The sequence below is a fragment of the Chiloscyllium plagiosum genome, unplaced genomic scaffold, assembly GCF_037043375.1.
Source record: "Chiloscyllium plagiosum isolate Xiang-an unplaced genomic scaffold, Cpla_swu_hap1 HiC_scaffold_25, whole genome shotgun sequence".
In the NCBI taxonomy this organism is placed as follows: Eukaryota; Metazoa; Chordata; class Chondrichthyes; order Orectolobiformes; family Hemiscylliidae; genus Chiloscyllium; species Chiloscyllium plagiosum.
In genome coordinates, this window is record NW_028270163.1 from 60,623,783 (window position 1) to 60,642,536 (window position 18,754).

The 18,754-nt window shown below is 43.5% G+C and overlaps 1 protein-coding gene across 3 annotated transcripts in view; it reads right to left on the bottom strand.

Annotated features, from left to right (window-relative positions):
- Positions 1-7,417: 7,417 nt before the first annotated feature.
- Positions 7,418-18,754, bottom strand: part of LOC122562322 (monocyte to macrophage differentiation factor-like) — a 79,733-nt gene continuing 68,396 nt past the window's right edge. For 2 of the 3 annotated variants that reach the window (XM_043715192.2, XM_043715191.2), the window contains exons 4-7: positions 18,477-18,551; positions 17,281-17,382; positions 16,209-16,278; positions 7,418-11,228 (exon numbers count right to left, since the gene is read on the bottom strand). In XM_043715192.2, the coding sequence (XP_043571127.1) occupies positions 11,025-11,228; positions 16,209-16,278; positions 17,281-17,382; positions 18,477-18,551 (451 nt within the window). In that variant the 3' untranslated portion in view covers positions 7,418-11,024. The remainder of the gene's footprint in view (positions 11,229-16,208; positions 16,279-17,280; positions 17,383-18,476; positions 18,552-18,754) is intronic. The other variant, XM_088000784.1, reaches the window with a different exon arrangement.

Below are 18,754 nucleotides of genomic sequence, written 5' to 3' on the forward strand. Positions count from 1 at the left end.
CAGTGCTAACCACTGTGCCACCGTGTTGCTGAAGCTTCTTGAAGCAAGTGGGGAGTATTCCATCACACTCCTGACTTGTGCCTTGTAGATGATGGACTGGCTTTGGGGAGTGAGGAGATGAGTTATTCAATGCATTATTCCTGACCTCTGACCTGTGTTTTATATGGCAAGTCCACTTGAGCTTCTGGTCAATAGTGCCCCTCAGGATATTGACAGTGTGGGATTCAGTGATGGTAATGCTATTGAATGTGAAGAGGATGATGATTAACTTATCTCTGATTGGTGATGGTCATAGCCTGGCTTTTCTGTGGTGCGCATTTTAATTACCACTTGTCAGCCCAAAAGCTGGACGTTGTCCAGCTCTTTCTGCATTTGAATATGGATTTCTTCAGTATCTGAGAGTTGCAAATGGTGCTGAATGTTATGCAATCATCCCCATTGCACAAATATTCCCAATTATGACAGAGGGAAGGTCATTGATGAAGCAGCTGAAGATGGTTGGGTCTAGGACACTACCCCTGAGGGACTCCTGCAGAGATGTCCTGGAGCTGAGGTGACTGACCTCCAACAACCACAACCACCTTCTTTTAACAGAAACAAACACAGAGAATTCTGGAGAAACCTTTGGAAAGAGAAACATTTCAAATATGTAATGATTCTTCAGCTCAAGGTCAGGAGCTGAGTGGCCCTGGCAAAACCCAAACTGGGCATCACTGAGCAGGTTATTGCTGAGCAGGTGCTGCTTGATAGCTCTGTTGATGACCCCTTCCATCATTTTACTGATGATGGAGAGTAGACTAATGGGGCAGAAACTGGCCAGGTTGGATTTGTCCTTTTATTTTTATACAGGACATACATGGACAATTTTCCACATTGTCGGGTAAGTGCCAGTGTTGTAACTGTACTGGAAGAGCTTGACTGGGGAGCAGCATGTTGTGGCGCACATGTCTTCAGTCCTATTGCTGGAATGTTGTCACAGCCCATAGCCTTTGCACTGTCCAGTGCCTGTAACCATTTGAGGTGAGGATGGAGTATGTCGTTATGCACATTGGTAGGAAGAGTAGAGGTATAGACTATTTTCTAAACAAGGAAAGGCTTCAGAAATCTGAAGCACAGAGACACTTAGGAGTCCTGGTTCAAGTTTCTCATAAGGTTAACATGCAGGTTCAATTGGCAGTTAGGAAGGCAAATGCAAAGTTGGCATTTATTTCAAGAGGGCTAGAATACAAAAGCAGGGATGTACTGCTGAGGCTGTATAATGTTCTGTTCAGACAGCATTGGGAATATTGTGAGCAGTTTTGAGCTCTGTATCTAAGGAAAGATGCACTGGAGTTGGAGGGATCCACAGGAGGTTTACAAGAATGATCCTGGGGATGAAGGGCTTTTCATATGAGGACTGGTTGAAGACTCTGAGTCTGTACCTGAAAGAGATTAGAAAGATGCGGGGGATCTGATTGAAACTTACAGAATACTGAAGGGCCTGGACAGAGTGGGCATGGTACAAATGGCCTCCTTCTTCAAAGACCTCAATTTCCCCTCCGACGTGGTCGATGATGCTCTCCACTGCATCTCCTCCACTTCCTGCACCTCCGCCCTTGAGCCCCGCCCCTCCAATCGCCACCAGGACAGAGCCCCACTAGTCCTCACCTTCCACCCCACCAACCTCCGGAAACACCGTATCATCCTCCGTCATTTCCGCCACCTCCAAACAGACCCCACCACCAGAGATATATTTCCAGAGAGTTCATGAGAGACCACTCCCTCCGCTACTCCCTCGTCAGGTCAACACCCCCCACCAACCCAACCTCCACTCCCGGCACCTTCCCCTGCAACCGCAAGAAATGCAAATCTTGCAACCACACCTCCCCCCAAGGCCCCAAGGGATCCTTCCATATCCGTCTCAAATTCACCTGCACCTCCACACACATCATTTACTGTATCCGCTGTATCCGATGTGATCTCCTCTACGTTGGGGAGACAGGCCGCCTACTTGCGGAACGTTTCAGAGAATACCTCTGGGACACCCGCACCAATCAACCCAACCGCCCCGTGGCTGAACACTTTAACTCCCCCCTCCCACTCCACCAAGGACATGCAGGTCCCTGGCCTCCTCCATCGCCAGACCCTGGCAACACGACGCCTGGAGGAAGAGCGCCTCATCTTTCGCCTAGGAACCCTCCAACCACAAGGGATGAATATAGATTTCTCCAGTTTCCTCATTTCCCCTCCCCCCACCTTATCTCAGTTCCAACCCTCAGATTCCACACCGCCCTCTTGACCTGCAATCTTCTTCCCGACCTCTCCCCCCCCACTCCCTCTCTGGCCTATCACCCTCACCCTCACCTCCTTCCACCTATCGTATTCCCAGCGCCCCTCCCCCAAATTCCCCCCCCCACTTTTATCTCAGCCCGCTTGGCACACCAGCCTCATTCCTGAAGAAGGGCTTATGCCCGAAACGTCGATTCTCCTGCTCCTCGGATGCTGCCTGGCCTGCTGCGCTTTTCCAGCACCCCACTTTTCAACTCTGGTCTCCAGCATCTGTCGTCCTCACTTTCTCCTGGTGGTACAGCCTCAGTGTGAAGGGATGACCCTTAAGAACTGAGATGAGGAGGACTTTCCTTTAGCCAGAGGGTGGTGACTCTGTGGAACTCATTGCAGAGGGCTGTGGAGACCATGTTATTAAAACAGATAAATTCTTGATCAGTAAAGGGATCAAGGGTTATGGGGAGAAGGCAGGAGAATGGGGTTGAGAAATATATCAGCCATGTCTGTGGACTTTACTATCTCATGGTCAGCTGATCCAGAAGTGTAAGTCACCTGGGAACTACAGTAATTTGGCAAATTACATTCAAAATTGGCTTGGTCAGAGGATATAGAGGGAAGTTGTAGAGGAATGGTTATCTGACTAGAAGTCTGTGACCAGTGGTATTCCACAGGGATCAGTGCTGGAACCTGTGCTGTTTGTAAAAGAGACAAATCACTTAGATGCAAATGTAGGCAATCTGATTATTAAAATTGCAGATTACATAAAATTGGTGAACTTGTGGATAGTGAGGAAGATTTTCAAAGAATACAGCAGGAGGTAGATCAACTGGAAAAGTTGGGCAGATAAATGGCAATGAAGTTTAATCCAGACAAGTGTGAGGTGACACATTTTGGGAGGTCAAATGCAAGAGGAAAGTATACAGTTAATAGCAGGATATTTAAGAGCACTGACATCCAGAGGGACACTGGGTCCAAGTCTGAAAGTGACAACACAGTGGATAAGGTGGATATGGCATGCTTCCCTTCGTCAGTCAGGGAATTGAGTATAAAAGTTGGGAAGGCATGCTGCAGCTTAAGTTAGGCAACATTTGGAGTACTGTGTACAGTTCTAGTCACCAGAATATAGGAAGATTGTGGAAGATTTGGTGAGGGTGCAAAAAAAATTTACCAGGATACTGCCTGGATTGGAGTGTGTCAGCTATGAAAAAGTGAGGATCACAGATGCTGGAGTTCAGAATCAAAAAGTGTGGCACTGGAAAAGGAGAGGTTGGACAAACTTGCATTGTTTTCACTGGAGTGTCAGAGGGGTGAGGGGGTGACCTGATAGAAATATATAACATTTTGACAGAAATGGGTAGGGTGGATAGTCAGAGTCTTTTCCCCCAGTGTAGAAATGTAAAATATTAGGGGAAACAGGTTTAAAGTGAAATGGGGAAAGTGTAGAGATGTGTGAGGCAAGTCTTTTACACAGAGGATAGTAGATGCCTGAAACATTCTACCAGGGACATGGTAGAAGTAGAAACAATAGCAATATTGAAGAGGCATTTAGACAGACACATGAACATGCAGGGAATAGAGGGATATGGCCCTGTGCAGGCACATGGGATGCAGCATGGTTGATACAGACATGGTGAAGTGAAGGACCTGCTCCTAAGCTGGACTGTTCTATAGGCCTAACTCCGCTCCTATGTTTGATAGTTTCTTGGTATCATATAGAGAATCAAATGGGCAGAAGGCTGGTATCTGTGAAGAAGTTTTCCTCCTCTCTCTACAAGAATCTCAGGGAGTCTCTCTCTCACTGCAACTCCCAGGTCATTTCCTCAGCCCTGAAGCTCTTCAACCATGTCCTGAAACAAACTCGGTATACTCTATGCCACTCTCTCCCCACCCCCACCCTCCTCTAGCTTATCTCTCCACGCTTCAGGCTCTCTGCCTTTATTCCTGATGAAGGGCTTTTGCCCGAAACGTCGATTTTGCCTGTCCTCGGATGCTGCCTGAATTGCTGTGCTCTTCCAGCACCACTGATCCAGAATCTGTGATGCTGGGGACCACTGGAGGAGGCGGAGATCGATCATGCACTCGGCACTTCTGGCTGAAGATTACTGCAAATGCTTCAGCTTTATCTTTTGCACTAGTGCTGGGCTGTTCTAACATTGAGGATGGGGAGATTTGTGAAGTTTTCTCCTCCAGTGAGTTGTTTAATTGAATGACTTGTTCATTGTCCACCATCATTCACGACAGGATGTCGCAGGACTGTAGAGCTCAGATCTGAGAGGTTGGTTGTGGGATTGCTTAGCTGTTCTTATTCACTCATGGGATGTGGGAAACTCTGGCTATACCAGCAATTATTGCCCATCTGTAAGTGCCCTAAAGCACCACGTTGCGGTGGGTGTGGTGTCACATGCAGGCCAGACCAGATACAGATGGTAATTTCCTTCTTTGAGGGGCATTACTGAACCAGAAGGATTTTTACACTAAGGGCCAATGGTTCAAGACACCTTTAGAATTCTCATTAGGAGAAAGTGAGGATGGCAGATGCTGAGGTCAGAGTCAAAACGTGTGGTGCTGGAAAAGCACTGCCGGTCAGGCAGCATCCGTGGAGCAGGAGAGTCGATGTTTTGGACATAAGCCCTTCATCCGGAATGTGGCGGGGGGAGCTGAGAGATAAACAGAAGGCGGCAGTGGAGCTGGGGGAAGGTAGCTTGGAAGGTGATAGGTAGATGGAGGTGATGGTGATAGATTACATTACAGTGTGGAAACAGGCCCTTCGGCCCAACAAGTCCACACCGACATTTACCCCTTACCTAACACTGTGGGCAATTTAGCATGGCCAATTCACCTGACCTGCACATCTTTGGACTGTGGGAGGAAACCGGAGCACCCGGAGGAAACCCACGCAGACACGGGGAGAACGTGCAAACTCCACACAGTCAGTCACCTGAGGCGGGAATTGAACCCGGGTCTCCAGCGCTGAGAGGCAGCAGTGCTAACCACTGTGCCGCCCTTAGGTCAGAGCAGAGGGTGGAGTGGACAGATAGGCAGGAAGATGGACAGGTACAATAATTCAAGAGGGCAGTGCCAAGTTGGAGGATTGGATCTGGGATGAAGTGGGGGGTGGGGAAGGTAGATGAGGAAACTGGTGAAATCGCCATTGATCCCATGTGGTCAGAGCATATGGTCCCAGGGTGGAAGATGAGGTGTTCCTCCTCCAGGTGGCAGCTGGTTAGGATTTAGTGGTGGTGGAGGCAGCCTAGGGCTTGCATACCCTTGGTGGAGTGGGTGGGCAGTTGAAGTGGTCAGCCACAGGGCGGTGGGGTTATTTGGTGCGTGTCCCAGAGATGTACCCTGAAACCTTCCATGAGTAATTAGAATTCTCATTCCAGATTTATTTTTCAATTCATATTCCACCATCTGCCACAATTGGATTTAAATATGGGATAATGAGTCAGCAATAGCCACCACTCTGCCACAATTCAGTTGAAGAATGTAGTAGGAATTTTACAGTGCACTTAATCTCATGCTGTCACCACCCAAGCCATACTTTTTTTGAGGGCACTGTGGAGGCAGGTTTATTCTGTATTGAATCTCATACTGAACCTGACCTGGGGGTGTTGGATGGGGAGTGTAGAGTTAGATTTACTCTGTATCTAACTCCATGCTGTACCTGTCCTTGCAATAATAAACCAATAATATCTAATGACACCCTCGACAGCCCTCTGTGGTAAAGAATTCCACAGATTCTCTATCCTCTCAAAGAAATTCCTCATTTCTGAGTAAAGGGCTACACTTTAAGAAAGAGTTTATGACCACAGAACGCAATCTCCATCACAAGGGAAAGCAATCTCTCTGCATCTATTCTGTCAAGCCCTCAAAGAATCTTTGAAAAGTCACCTTATTGAAATATTCAATCTGAAATATGTAAGGCTCAAATTATTCAACTTTTTCTCATAAGCTAGTGTCTCCTTACCTGGTATCAACTATGTGAAGCTTCTCAGAATTGCATCTGGTATATCTTTCTTTAGAGAAGGGATCTAAAATTATTCACAGTATTCTAGCTGTGGTCTGACTAATGCCTTGTATAGATTTAGCAAAACCTCCCTATTTTTATATTCTATTCCCTTTGGAATAAAGGCCTATGTTTTATTTACCTTCCTTATTACCCAATGAACTTGGATGCTAGCTTTTTGTGACTCATGCACGAGGATTCCCAAATCCCTCAATTCTGTAGCTTTCTGCAGTCTTGCTCCTAAATTCCTCCTGCCCAGGTGCAGAACCTCACATTTCCCTACGGTTATATACCATCTGCCAAATTTCTGCCCACTCACTTTACCTCTATAAACTGTCATACACACCACTTGCTTTCCCATCTGTTTTTTTTGTACCACCTGCAAACTTGGCGATAGTAATTCACTTCCCTCATCAAATCCATTTATATTGTAAATTATTGCAGCCCCTTGTTGAATGCCTTTGGCAAACCCAAATGACATTACATTTACTGCTCCCCTTTATCTATGTAGCTTGTTACCTCCTCAAAGAATTCTAGTAAATTTGTGAGGCATGATTTCCCCTTCATGAAACCATACTGACTGATCATGTTTTTAAATGATCTGCTATTACATCCTTTATAATGAATTCTAACATTTTTGCAACTAACTGGCCGAGTTATCTTTTTCTCTTTTTTGAATAAGGGTGTTACATTGACAATGATGAGGAGAGTGCAGGGGGAGCTCTACTGTGTACCTAATCCTGTGCTGCATCTGCCCTGGGAGCATTTGACAGGATGAATTTTGGCAACTTTTTTGAAGTCTCTAGGGCATCAAAAACTGGATCCCAGTGAGGGCCTGTTCTTTAGGAAGTAAAGAAACAGTATGGCAGAATAAATGCCATGTGATGAGTTAGTTCTGGGAGGGCAAAGCCAGACAGTGACCTGGTGATACCATCGATAGAAGGTGACAGCTCCTGTGTTGATTAAATGATGTATGAATATGAAACAGAAGTCAGAGCCACTGGGAGGTTCTGGTTAGGATTCCTGAGATCTTTGAAATGGCCTGTCCCAGCAGTGCTTACATGGATGATGTCATTCCCAATAACTGGGTGTGTGAAACCACCATTGCCTCCCTGTCTGTACCCAGAGCACATTAAAAATCAGATGTAAACAAAATGCATCCTTTATTTAACTGTAGTCTGGTTCATTCAGATACAGAGTACACAGACACAGAAAATATACAGCACACTCCCAGCAAAAGGCTCAATACTATATTTCCTGTCACATCAATGCATACTCTAAATATGAATTTATTTTTCAAACAGTATTTGGAATCTATTTCAATAGATCAAATATTTCAGATGAGATTGAGCCTCAGAATAGAAATTATTTTAAAATGCTCAGCAGCAGTGAAGCTACAAAGATGCACGTTCCCTCTACCCGAGTGTCCTGTTAACCATTTAGGAGACATGTTGAAATGTCGATCCGATGGGTTACTTGAGTTTGGAATTATCCAGGTGACTCTGCCGAAAGAGTCAGGAGGCTGTGCAGCCTATCCCAGGAAACACTGTGCACAGTGAGGCTGCTGGACAGTTTGAGAAAATAGTTTCTGTAACTTTCAGACTTTGTCAAGATCCAGACTACCGTAACACAGCACATCAGCTGTCCTAGGTCAGTTGTTACAGGCTACTCCACCAGAAAAGCAGGAGTTTTATTCTCTGTATGACAGCTGACTTGGGACTGTAAGCTCCTCTTAAAACTGTTCAAGATGAGACAGGCACTCAGCAGGTGGGCAGATAGGGAACTAAAAAGGAAAGCAGTTTGAGAGGTGGAGGAAAAGCCTCATTGGGAAAACTTGCCTGAAAACTGCCTATCTCAACCACCCGGAGCTCCTGGCATGGTACCATTCTAGAAACACTGAACATATTTTGTGAAACAGTGCAGGTTAAAAGTCTGACAAGCCCCAATGTCCAAGCCATATTTTCCCAAACTGCTGGGTCAACTAATGTCTCAAATCTATCGGGAGAAATAGGGAAACAGGTCAACTAGAAACCAGAGCCAAAAGCAAGTTGCATATTGTCCTGGCAATTCATCACTGGGAGTGACAAGGAATGGCAGGTTTTTCTCTTCACCTCATTATTAGTGTTGATGAGCTGTGCTCAGTCCTGACTCCATAGTTTTGGCAAGATTCAAGCTAGTTACAAAAACAAAGTTCTTGAGAAAGTGTAAAGGCCCAAAAGGTGCACAAGGTCCCGTACCTGCACAAGTATAAAAATGATTTGCAAATTTTCCCTAAAACGGGTAGAGGTGGTTTTAGGTAGCACAGACAATTTGCATGCTAGGGATAACCAGTGGGAGCAGCATTCGTTACTTGTAAACACTGAAAAGGTTTTACACTCGAGAATACAGTATCTGGATCAGAAATATTAAAAGCTATAGATGCCCTGGCTAAAAAACTTGGCATGCATCAATTTAAAACCCCAACCATCACAGTCTGCAAAGAATCACAAAATAAACATGTAGAGACATAACCCTTGTTGATGCAATGCTAATCATTTCACTAATATCACAACTTAATGGTGACCCTCCCTTTCTGTGATAATAAAACCAACAACTTCACAACATCCCAAACAGATTGCAGTGTAAATCCTGGTCTAGAAACACTAGAGGAACAAGCTCCAGTCTTGATTTAAACTGCTGACACAGAAATGGGCAGCACAGGTTGAGTGAGAGGGGATTATTCTCTCATGTGACAGGAGGACTTCTCAAGGACAGCTTTTATACATGTACAGCAAAGCTGGGTAAAAGCTATAGATTGTATAATCTGGTCTGTCTGTTATTTTGTATGTATCTGACACACAGATAAACTGATCAAAGAGCAGGAGAAGCTGTGGTGACAATGAACCCTATAATCCATACAGAGGCCCAGTCGAACACAATGCTGAACAATTCTTCTCCCTGCAGTAATACAGTAGCTATGTTCCGTCACCTTTTACTCAGTGGGGACTGTTACTTATAATTATTTTGTAACCAATGGAGCACATGGTTAAGAACATTAAGCCAGTGTCTCTCATCCTCTATATCATCTAATCACCTGCTCTGGAATCAAGTGCAAGTTGGCACAATCTTCCAACCACTTCCCATTTCCAACCTGACAATACTATCACCCGTGAATTACAGAGAATCTGAGCTTAATGAAGAGATTACCAAAAATGTCACCTGAATTTCTGTTTTGTTTGACTTAAAAGCACCTTTAAAATCTAAACATTACCACTGAGGTATGATTCATCCGTGAGTACTGTAACAGAAACACTAAATCAGGTTCATTCTCACTGATCACTAGCACCAAGTTAACCGGTTACTGACAACAATCAATGGCTGTGTGGATGTTGAATAGAGATCCCAGTGCCCTCCTGCAGGAAGTCAGTAGTGTTTCATTACTCTTTTACAGAAGCTGTCATAGGAAGATGTGAATTGGTCATCTGCTCTTTCCACATGGTGGAAACCACAACCTAGCTGGAATCCTGCATTTATTTGTGTTTGTACATCTCGGGTAGGCAGGTGAAGGGAGAAGGTTAGTAGGGCCATTGTGAGTGTGCATTGGCTGCATCAAAATTAATATTTGAATATAGAATCAAGTCTTAACAAAATGTAAACCGTTATTAAGTTTAATTCACAGTCTTAAGATGGTGGTCATAGTCACTGAGCAACAGGAGCTTACAACAGCTACTGGAATGGTCAATTTAGCATAAGAGGAGAATGCAAAAAAAAAGCTGAGAACTGCAGAGCATTTGACAGAGGGAACAATAGCTGCTCCTTTTCAAGAATGAGGTATTTGGAATCTCTCAGATTCAGGGGATTGACTTCTGATCAGCCACGAAGTGGAAACAAATGCGCAAACATTTGTCTGCAAGAGGTGTGGTTTGCTGGCTGCTGTAGTGATGGCCAACAAAATGTGTTGCTTTTTTGTTGTTGTATTCCTCACCATTAGTGCATTGCTGAAATAATCAGAACCAGACTAACAATACTGTTGGGATATGGCCGTGCACTCTCTATGCAGGGTGATAGAGTAGGTACATGCTCTGTTCATTAGCCTTCTATCACAGTAGACGAGGCAGTGCTATTCAGAAATACAGTAACTGTTAATTGAATTCTTTACTGGTAAGTGTGAAAGGAAAGTACCAGTCCAATCAGAGCACCACCCAGAATCACTGAGTAAGTTGAAAATTTGGCAAAGCTGAGGTATAAAATGCCACCCAATGGAATGTATCAGTTCAGATTGCTGTGGGTGTTCATGTTAAACTGTAGGATGCCTACAAGGCCTCAAGTCACTGTACAAAAGGTGCAGATCTATTCCTTAGCGAGTCCATTCATCCTCATATATATTCTAATCACAAAAAAAAAGTACAGTCAAAACCTGGAGATCACTTCAATGCCATCAAGTCAAAATGAAGTTCTTGAAATTTCATAGAAAAGTCAAGATGGTTGGGATAAGACAGCAGGAAGAAAGACAACTGAAGGTTAAAACCTGTAATCTCAGGAAAAGATGGTGAAAAAAGCGAGTGGGCAGCAGCAGCCTGAGGATCTGTTAGGATTTCACATCAGCCTTGAGCTTGTGACTGACTCTGCTTATTCACAGTTGGGATGCCATCGGAACATAGCCCGCAATGTCTCACATCCATCTTCTGCAACCTGGCCCTGTGTGTTAATATGTTGTTCAAATAAACTAATTAACACAAACTGCAACCTGGATGTTAGAAGTCTGGGATGGATGTTAGAAGTCCTTCCACGTAGATATTGCAGAACTCCGATATAAATATTTCCAGATCGCATAGTAATGGACTGCTGCAGCCAAAGCCACAAAGATGTGCCAGATTGCATGGGCAAAAGGAATTATCCCGTCACTTTTGAAGAATACCACTCCCAGGCAGTACAGCATGCCACCCCATACCAGCTCCTGGATTCCATCAGTGTTTGGCTGTATCAGAAAAACAGGGATTAGTTCAAAACAATCAAACCCACTCCAAATATTCTCAATTACCTACCTAGTAGGGAAGTCTTACTGCAACTGACTGGGCAGCTTTAGTCACCAAGGAACAATGTTATTTCATTGAATGCAGTGCAGAGAAGGTTCACCAGGATGATCCCTGATATGCAGGCACTGTCTTATGAGCAAAAGTTAAACAGGTTGGAACTTTACTCACTGGAGTTTAGAAGAGAGAGAGAGAGAGGGACACGTAAAGGGCTTGCCATGGTAAATGGAGAGAGGATACTTCCCCTCATTGGAGAATATAGGACCAGAGGGCATAGTTTCACCCTTTATGAATGAGAAGAGGATTTTTTTTTTTGTTGGAGGGTTAAGTGTCTTGGAACTCCTTGCCACACAGTGCTGTGGGGGCAGTCATACAGCACTGAAACAGACCCTTCAGTCCAACCAGTCCACACCAACAATAATCCCAAACTAAACTAGTCCCACCTGCTCGTTCCTGACCCATATCCCTCCAAACCCATATCCCTCCAAACCCTTCCTATTCATGTTTTTGTACCCCATCCACCCTGTGTGTAAAAAAATTGCTCATGTCTTTTTTAAATCAGTCTCATCTCACCTTACCTTAAAAATGTGACCCCTTGACTTGAAATCTCCCATCCTAGGGAAAAGACAACTACCATTAACTCTATCTTTGCCACTTATTATTGTTTAAACTTTTATCAGGTTCTCAGTCTCTTACGTTCCAGTGAAAAGTGTTCCAGCTATCCAGCCTTTATAAATCAAACCTCCATACCTGGCAACATCCTGGTAAATCTCTTCTGAACCCTCTCCAGCTTAATAATATCCTTCCTATAACAGGAAGACCAGACCTGGACACAATACTCCAGAAGAGGCCTCTACAACGTCCTGTACAATCTCAATATGACTTCCCAACTCTTATATGCAAAGGACTGAATAATGAAGGCAAGCATGCCAAATGCCTTTTTAACCATCTTGTGACACAAAGTGACACAAATTTCAAATAATTATGTACTTGCACCCCAGGTCCCTCTGTTCAACAACACTACCCTAGGCCCTACTATTTAATTGTGTAAGCCCTACCCTTGTTTGTTGTATTAAAATGCAATACTTTGCGTTTATCCAGATTGAACTCCATCTGCCATTTTTCAGCCCATTGACCCATTTGATCAAGATCCCTTTGTAATCTTAGAAACCTCCTTCACAGTCTACAATGTCACCAATTTTGGTGTCACCCGTACACTTACCGGTACTAACCATGCCTTCTATATTTTCATCGTAATCACTTATATGAATGACAAAACAAAACAGGACCCAGAAGTAATCACTGCGGAATACCACCGGTTCACGGGCCTCCAGTCCTAAAAGCAACCCCTTCAAAGTTTGAGAGAAGATTTGTAGCCCGGGTGCTCGTTGTTGTGGTTCTGTTCGCCGAGCTGGGAGTTTGTGTTGCAGATGTTTCGTCACCTGTCTAGGTGACATCCTCAGTGCTTGGGAGCCTCCTGTGAAACACTTCTGTGATGTTTCCTCCGGCATTTATAGTGGTTTGTCTCTGCCGCTTCCACTTGTCAGTTCCAGCTGTCCGCTGCAGTGGTCAGTATATTGGGTCCAGGTCGATGTGCTTATTGATTGAATATGTGGATGAGTGCCATGCCTCTAGGAATTCCCTGGCTGTTCTCTGTTTGGCTTGTCCTATAATAGTAGTGTTGTCCCAGTCGAACTCATGTTGCTTGTCATCTGCATGTGTAGCTACTAAGAATAGCTGGTCGTGTCGTTTCGTGGCTAGTTGGTGTTCATGGATGCGGATCGTTAGCTGTCTTCCTGTTTGTCCTATGTAGTGTTTTGTGCAGTCCTTGCATGGGATTTTGTACACTACATGAGCAAAACCAATGTAGTGTACAAAATCCCATGCAAGGACTGCACAAAACACTACATAGGACAAATAGGAAGACACGACCAGCTATTCTTAGTAGCCACACATGCAGATGACAAGCAACATGAGTTCGACTGGGACAACACTACTATTATAGGACAAGCCCAGCAGAGAACAGCCAGGGAATTCCTAGAGGCATGGCACTCATCCACAGATTCAATCAATAAGCACATCGACCTGGACCCAATATACCGGCCACTGCAGCGGACAGCTGGAACTGACAACTGGAAGCGACAGATTCAAACCACTACAAATGCCGGAGGAAAGATCACAGAAGCGCTTCACAGGAGGCTCCCAAGCACTGAGGATGTCACCTAGACAGGAGACAAAACGTCTGCAACACAAACTCCCAGCTCGGCGATCACAACCACAACAGCAACCCCTCCACTACCACACTGTCTCCTGCTGTTAAGCCAATTCTGCATTCAGTTGGCAAGCTCACCCTGAATCCCATGTGATCTAATTCTACTAACTACCATGCAGAACCATGTTGAAGGCTTTACTAAAATCTAAATGAACATCTACTGCTCTGCCGTCAATTTTTTGGAAACTTCCTCAAGAAATTCAATCAATTTGGAGACACGATTTTCCTTGCATAAAACCGTGCTGGCTTTCGCCCATCAATTTGTGCACCTCTAAATGTCCATAAACTCTTTTATAACCACCTCGAACAATTTACTCACAGCCGAAGTCAGACTCACAGGTCTATCATTTCCCTGTTTCTCCTTACGATTTCTCTTAAATAAAGGTACAACATTAGCCACCCTTCAGTCATCAGGCACCTCACCCATAGTTATAGACTATGCAAATATTTCTCCAAGGGGTCTTGTAAATTCCTCCCCAACATCGCTCTGGGGTACGTTAGATTAGGTCCCAGAGATTTATCCACCTTTATATTCTCTAAGACCTCCCGAACTTCATCCACTATAATGTGAACTATTTTTAAAAGATCAAAGTTTATTTCTCTGCATTCTCTAGTTATCCTCTTGCTCTTAATGTACTTGTAGAATCTCTTTGGATTATCCTTAACCTTATCTGCCAATGCCATCTCATATCCCCTCTTTGCCTTCCTGATTTCCTTAAGCATGCCCCTGCACTCTTTATATTGATTAAGAGATTCAATTGAACCAAATCGCCTATAATCTAAAATAATATTCTTTTATTCTTGATTAGAACCTCTTTATTTATCCATTGCTCCTTAATCTTATCAGCCTTAACCTTCTCTCTCATCACACTATTAAAAGCGTCTGACACATGAGATGTCCTATTACCTCAGAACAGTTTACTCCAATCAACTTTTTAAAGTTCTAAATAAAAACCGAAAGATCTGTGGATGATATAAATCAGAAACAAAAACAGAAGTTGCTAGAAAAACTCAGCAGGTCTGGCAGAATCTGTGAAGAGAAATCAAAGTTAACGTTTCGGGTCCGTTTTTGAGGAAAGGTTACCAGACCTGAAATTCAACTCTGATTTCTCTTCATATATGCTACCAGACCTGTTGAGCTTTTCCAGCAATTTCTGTTTTTGTTTTTGGAAGTTCTTGTCTCATGCACCATTAAAGTTCATCTTTCTCCAATTAAAACCTTTAGCTTTTATGGATTGCTGATCCTTTTCCATAACCATTTTGAAACTGATAGAATTATGACCACAAGACCCAAAGTGTTCCCCCACTTTTACTTCAGTCACCTGCCTTGCCTTATTGCCCAGAAGGTATAGTTTTGCTCCTTCTCTAGTAGAAGTATCCACATACTGATAAAGAAAATTTTCTTGAACACCTTTAGAAAATTCTTCAGCATCCAAACCTTTATCACCATGGCAGTCCCAGTCAAATTTGAAACCTCCATTACTACAACATTATACTGACAAATATGTCTGATATCTCCATACATGTGTGTTTCTCAATTTCCCTCTGACTATTGGGGGTGGGGGTGGGGGGGAGTGCTATAGTACAATCCCATCAAGGTGATCTTTCCTTTCTAATTTCTACTGATATTTCTGAAAAATCAACCAGGGAAAATATATTTTCTCTACTTACAACTGTAAAGTATTCCTTAATTAAAAATAGCAACCCCCTCCTTTCTTGCCTCTTTTCCTATCCTTCCTACAGCATCTAAAACCCGAAACATCTTGTCAATCTCTCAGCCCAGTTTCTGTAATAGCTATGATGTCTTAATCCCATGTTCTTAAACATGTCCTAAGTTTATCAGTCACACCTATAAGATCCCTTGCATTGAACTAAACACAATTTACTTCTTCTGAGTTACTACATACTCTGACTCTCTTGTCTTTTTTTTGTATATATTGAAAGTTGAGATAGATTCTTGATCAGTTGGGGAATCAAGGGTTACAAGGAAAGAAGAAAGTGGATGCGAGGCATCTTTGATCAGCCACGATCCTGTCGAATGGTGGAGCAGGTGAGAGGGACCAAAAGGCCCACTCCCATTCAGATTTCTTGCGGTATTTTTATTGATTCTCTCTTTGAATAAGTTTGACCAGAATGGCCTGATTATTACAGAAAATCGAACTTGGGGAGGGATGGAACAGAAGAATAACTTGGCTCAACAATATTATTGCATTAACTAGGGCTGAGGCAACACATGAATTTAGTCACTCACTATTTATTCAGGGCAAGGATCACTCGCTGTGTAACTATACAGAGTCCATGTTTATTCAGGGTAAGAGTCAATGTGCACCTACACAGAATCATGGTTTATTCAATCAGTGTAACTGTACAGAATTGCCAAATGAAATCATGCAATTGGTTACTTGGAGAATTCAGTGATGGAAACAGCATGTGACAGAAGATCTGGCGTCATGGGGCAATGAACATTCCTTGTTAGGAGGAGCAGAGTGACATTCCCATTAATCTATATAGGGAATGCTTACTGACCTTCTGAGCTTACTATTCTTAAAAGTTCTAATGTTCTGAAAATATCCATGGAGGTCCAATAGTTCTGAAACCATTCAAGATCCAGCTATAGCCTGAAGAATTGAAGGCAATTATTCGAGCCACCTACCATAGATGCAACGACCACAGCAGGTGAAAATCCCATTGTCAAGTAAAACAGCAGCTCAATAATCTTATACCTGTACAGAGAAAATACAAAGGCTTAAATAAAATATACTTCTACTAAAACATGGTTCACGCTTGCAGCTAATTACCGATGCGGATTTAAACTATGACGACATTTTAAAAACTAGTTGTACTTCAGATGTAGGTTACTAATTAGGCCCGTTCACATTTGTCTCTTGAGAAGCTGGTGGTGAACTGTCTTCTTAAACACAGTGCTGGTACACCCAGAGTGCGGTCTGAAAGCAAGCTCCAGGATTTTGACCCAATAACGTGAGGAACAACATTATTGTTTCAAACTGGAATGGAGAGCGGCTTGGAAGAAATTTAAGGTTACAACTTTTCCGTGCTTCAGCTGTCTTGTCTTTTTTGGTGTTAGAGATTGCGGGTTTGGAAGGTGTTATTGAAGGAGCTTCGTTGAGTTGCTGCCGTGCATCTTGTAGATGATAAACATTGTCACAATTGTACCCCCGTGAAGGGAGTGATTTGTTTTTTTAATTCATCCATGGCACATGGTGTCAGTAGCTGGGCAAGCATTCATTGCCAAGTTGGTGGTGAGCTGCCTTTTTGAACCACTGCAGTTCATATGCTTTAGGTAGACCCTTAAGGGAGGGAATTCCAGAATTTTGACCCAGTGACAGTAAAGAAATGGGGATATATTTCCAAGTCAGGATGGTGACGGGCTTGGAGAGGAACTTGCGAGTGGTGGTGTTCCCATGCATTTGCCTTTCCTTCTAGATGGACATGGTCATGGGTTTGTAAGATGCTGTCTGGGGACCTTTGAATTGCTGCAGTGCATCTTGTAGATAGTGCACACTGCTGCTACAGAATGTTGGTGATAGAGGGAGTGGATGTTTATGGATGTGGTGCCAATCAAGTGGGCCGCTTTATTCTGGATGGCGTCAAGCTTCCTGGTTGTTCTTGAAGTTGTACCACTCAATGTTAATGGTGGTAGGTAGGGTGCAATCAAGTGGGTTCCTTTGCTGTGAACGGCATTGAGTTGTGGACAAATTGCTTACTGTTCATGGTATAAAAAGACATAGATGGTTCCAGCAGCTGCCATGATCCAAATGAACCAACGCATATGAGACGCCAAGGGCCCAAGCTCACGGAGATTTAACCTTCAAAAGAGAGATATTAGAGTGGCTTACAGACATTCTGAATCTGTTGAATGTTACATATGGAGATACATGGTTCAATTCTTGAGAAAGCATTCCCTTGTTGAGGTTTCACTGTCTTGTGTGATCACTGTTCTCCAGTGCTTTACCTTTTGACTGATATTCCTCTGTGATCTTGTGTTCACTAGAAAGTTCCCATCTGTGCAGATCATCATAGTCAAGTCTATAACTATTTTTATATACATACAGCATTAGGAAAACCCTCTGGAACTGGAACCCTGTCTAATTTCACCTTCACTACCCAGGGGTAACAAAACTAAAGAAAACATATAATCATCAGTCCAAGTAGAGGAAAGTGAACTTGTGTTCAACTCCTGTGAAACCTGTGTCAGATGTCAGCTTCGGTATCTGATAAGCTGACAGTACTGGACGGGGGGGTCTTATACCAGGGATCAAAATTATGGTTCATTTCAGCGTTTCAGTTAGATGCACAGCTCTGTCTTGATTTCAATTACAACACTTGCCACTAGGTGTTTGGTATGGCTAATGAAAAGGTTTAGTAGAGTGTGAGCTTTCACACTCCCAGTTAGCTCTAATAAAGTAATATTTAGTGCCAGAAAGATGTCTCAGTCATTCTACTAGAGCCTGTGGGCTCCCAGGTCCTGCAGTTTGATCAGCAGGATGTGCAGTCAATTCCATGCCATCTCATGCTCCAGATTCAGCTGGAATTTTTTTTATTTGTTAATGGGATGTGGGTGTCCCTGACAATGCCAACACTTATTGCCCACCCATTTTGCCAAGTGGCTTGGTCAGCCATTTCAGAGAGCAGAGAGAGTCAACTCCATCATTGTGGGCATGGAGTCACATACAGGCCAGACCAAGATAGTGCCTTTCCTTCAAGGCACATCCATTTTCACAACATATTCCAGGGTTTTAAAATAGAATTTAGGTTTCACCATATGCCATGGCTGGTTTCAAATTCATGCTTCCAGAATATTAGCCTGGGGTCAGAGGTCCTAGTCCTGTGACATTACAACCATGTAGAAAGTCTCCCCAAGTCATTAATCTTTGTAAAAACAAAATGTTAAAACACTCACCATGGTGCATAAGATGATGCAATGAAGAAGTAGATAACAATTCGGTCACACATGTGGAAGCACTGCTCCATCATTCTGTCAAATAGGACAAAAAAGATTAATATCATTTTCTATACCAGTTATGCAACTGCCAATCAGGCAGGACTGCCAATTGTACACAATTACATACATGCAAAGGGGTTGTATTGAGGCCCCACTGGAGAGATTGGTTGCACAGAGACCCTGACATGCCCTGAACCATTTAGCAAGACCACTTTCACATGGTAGTTCAAAGCCTG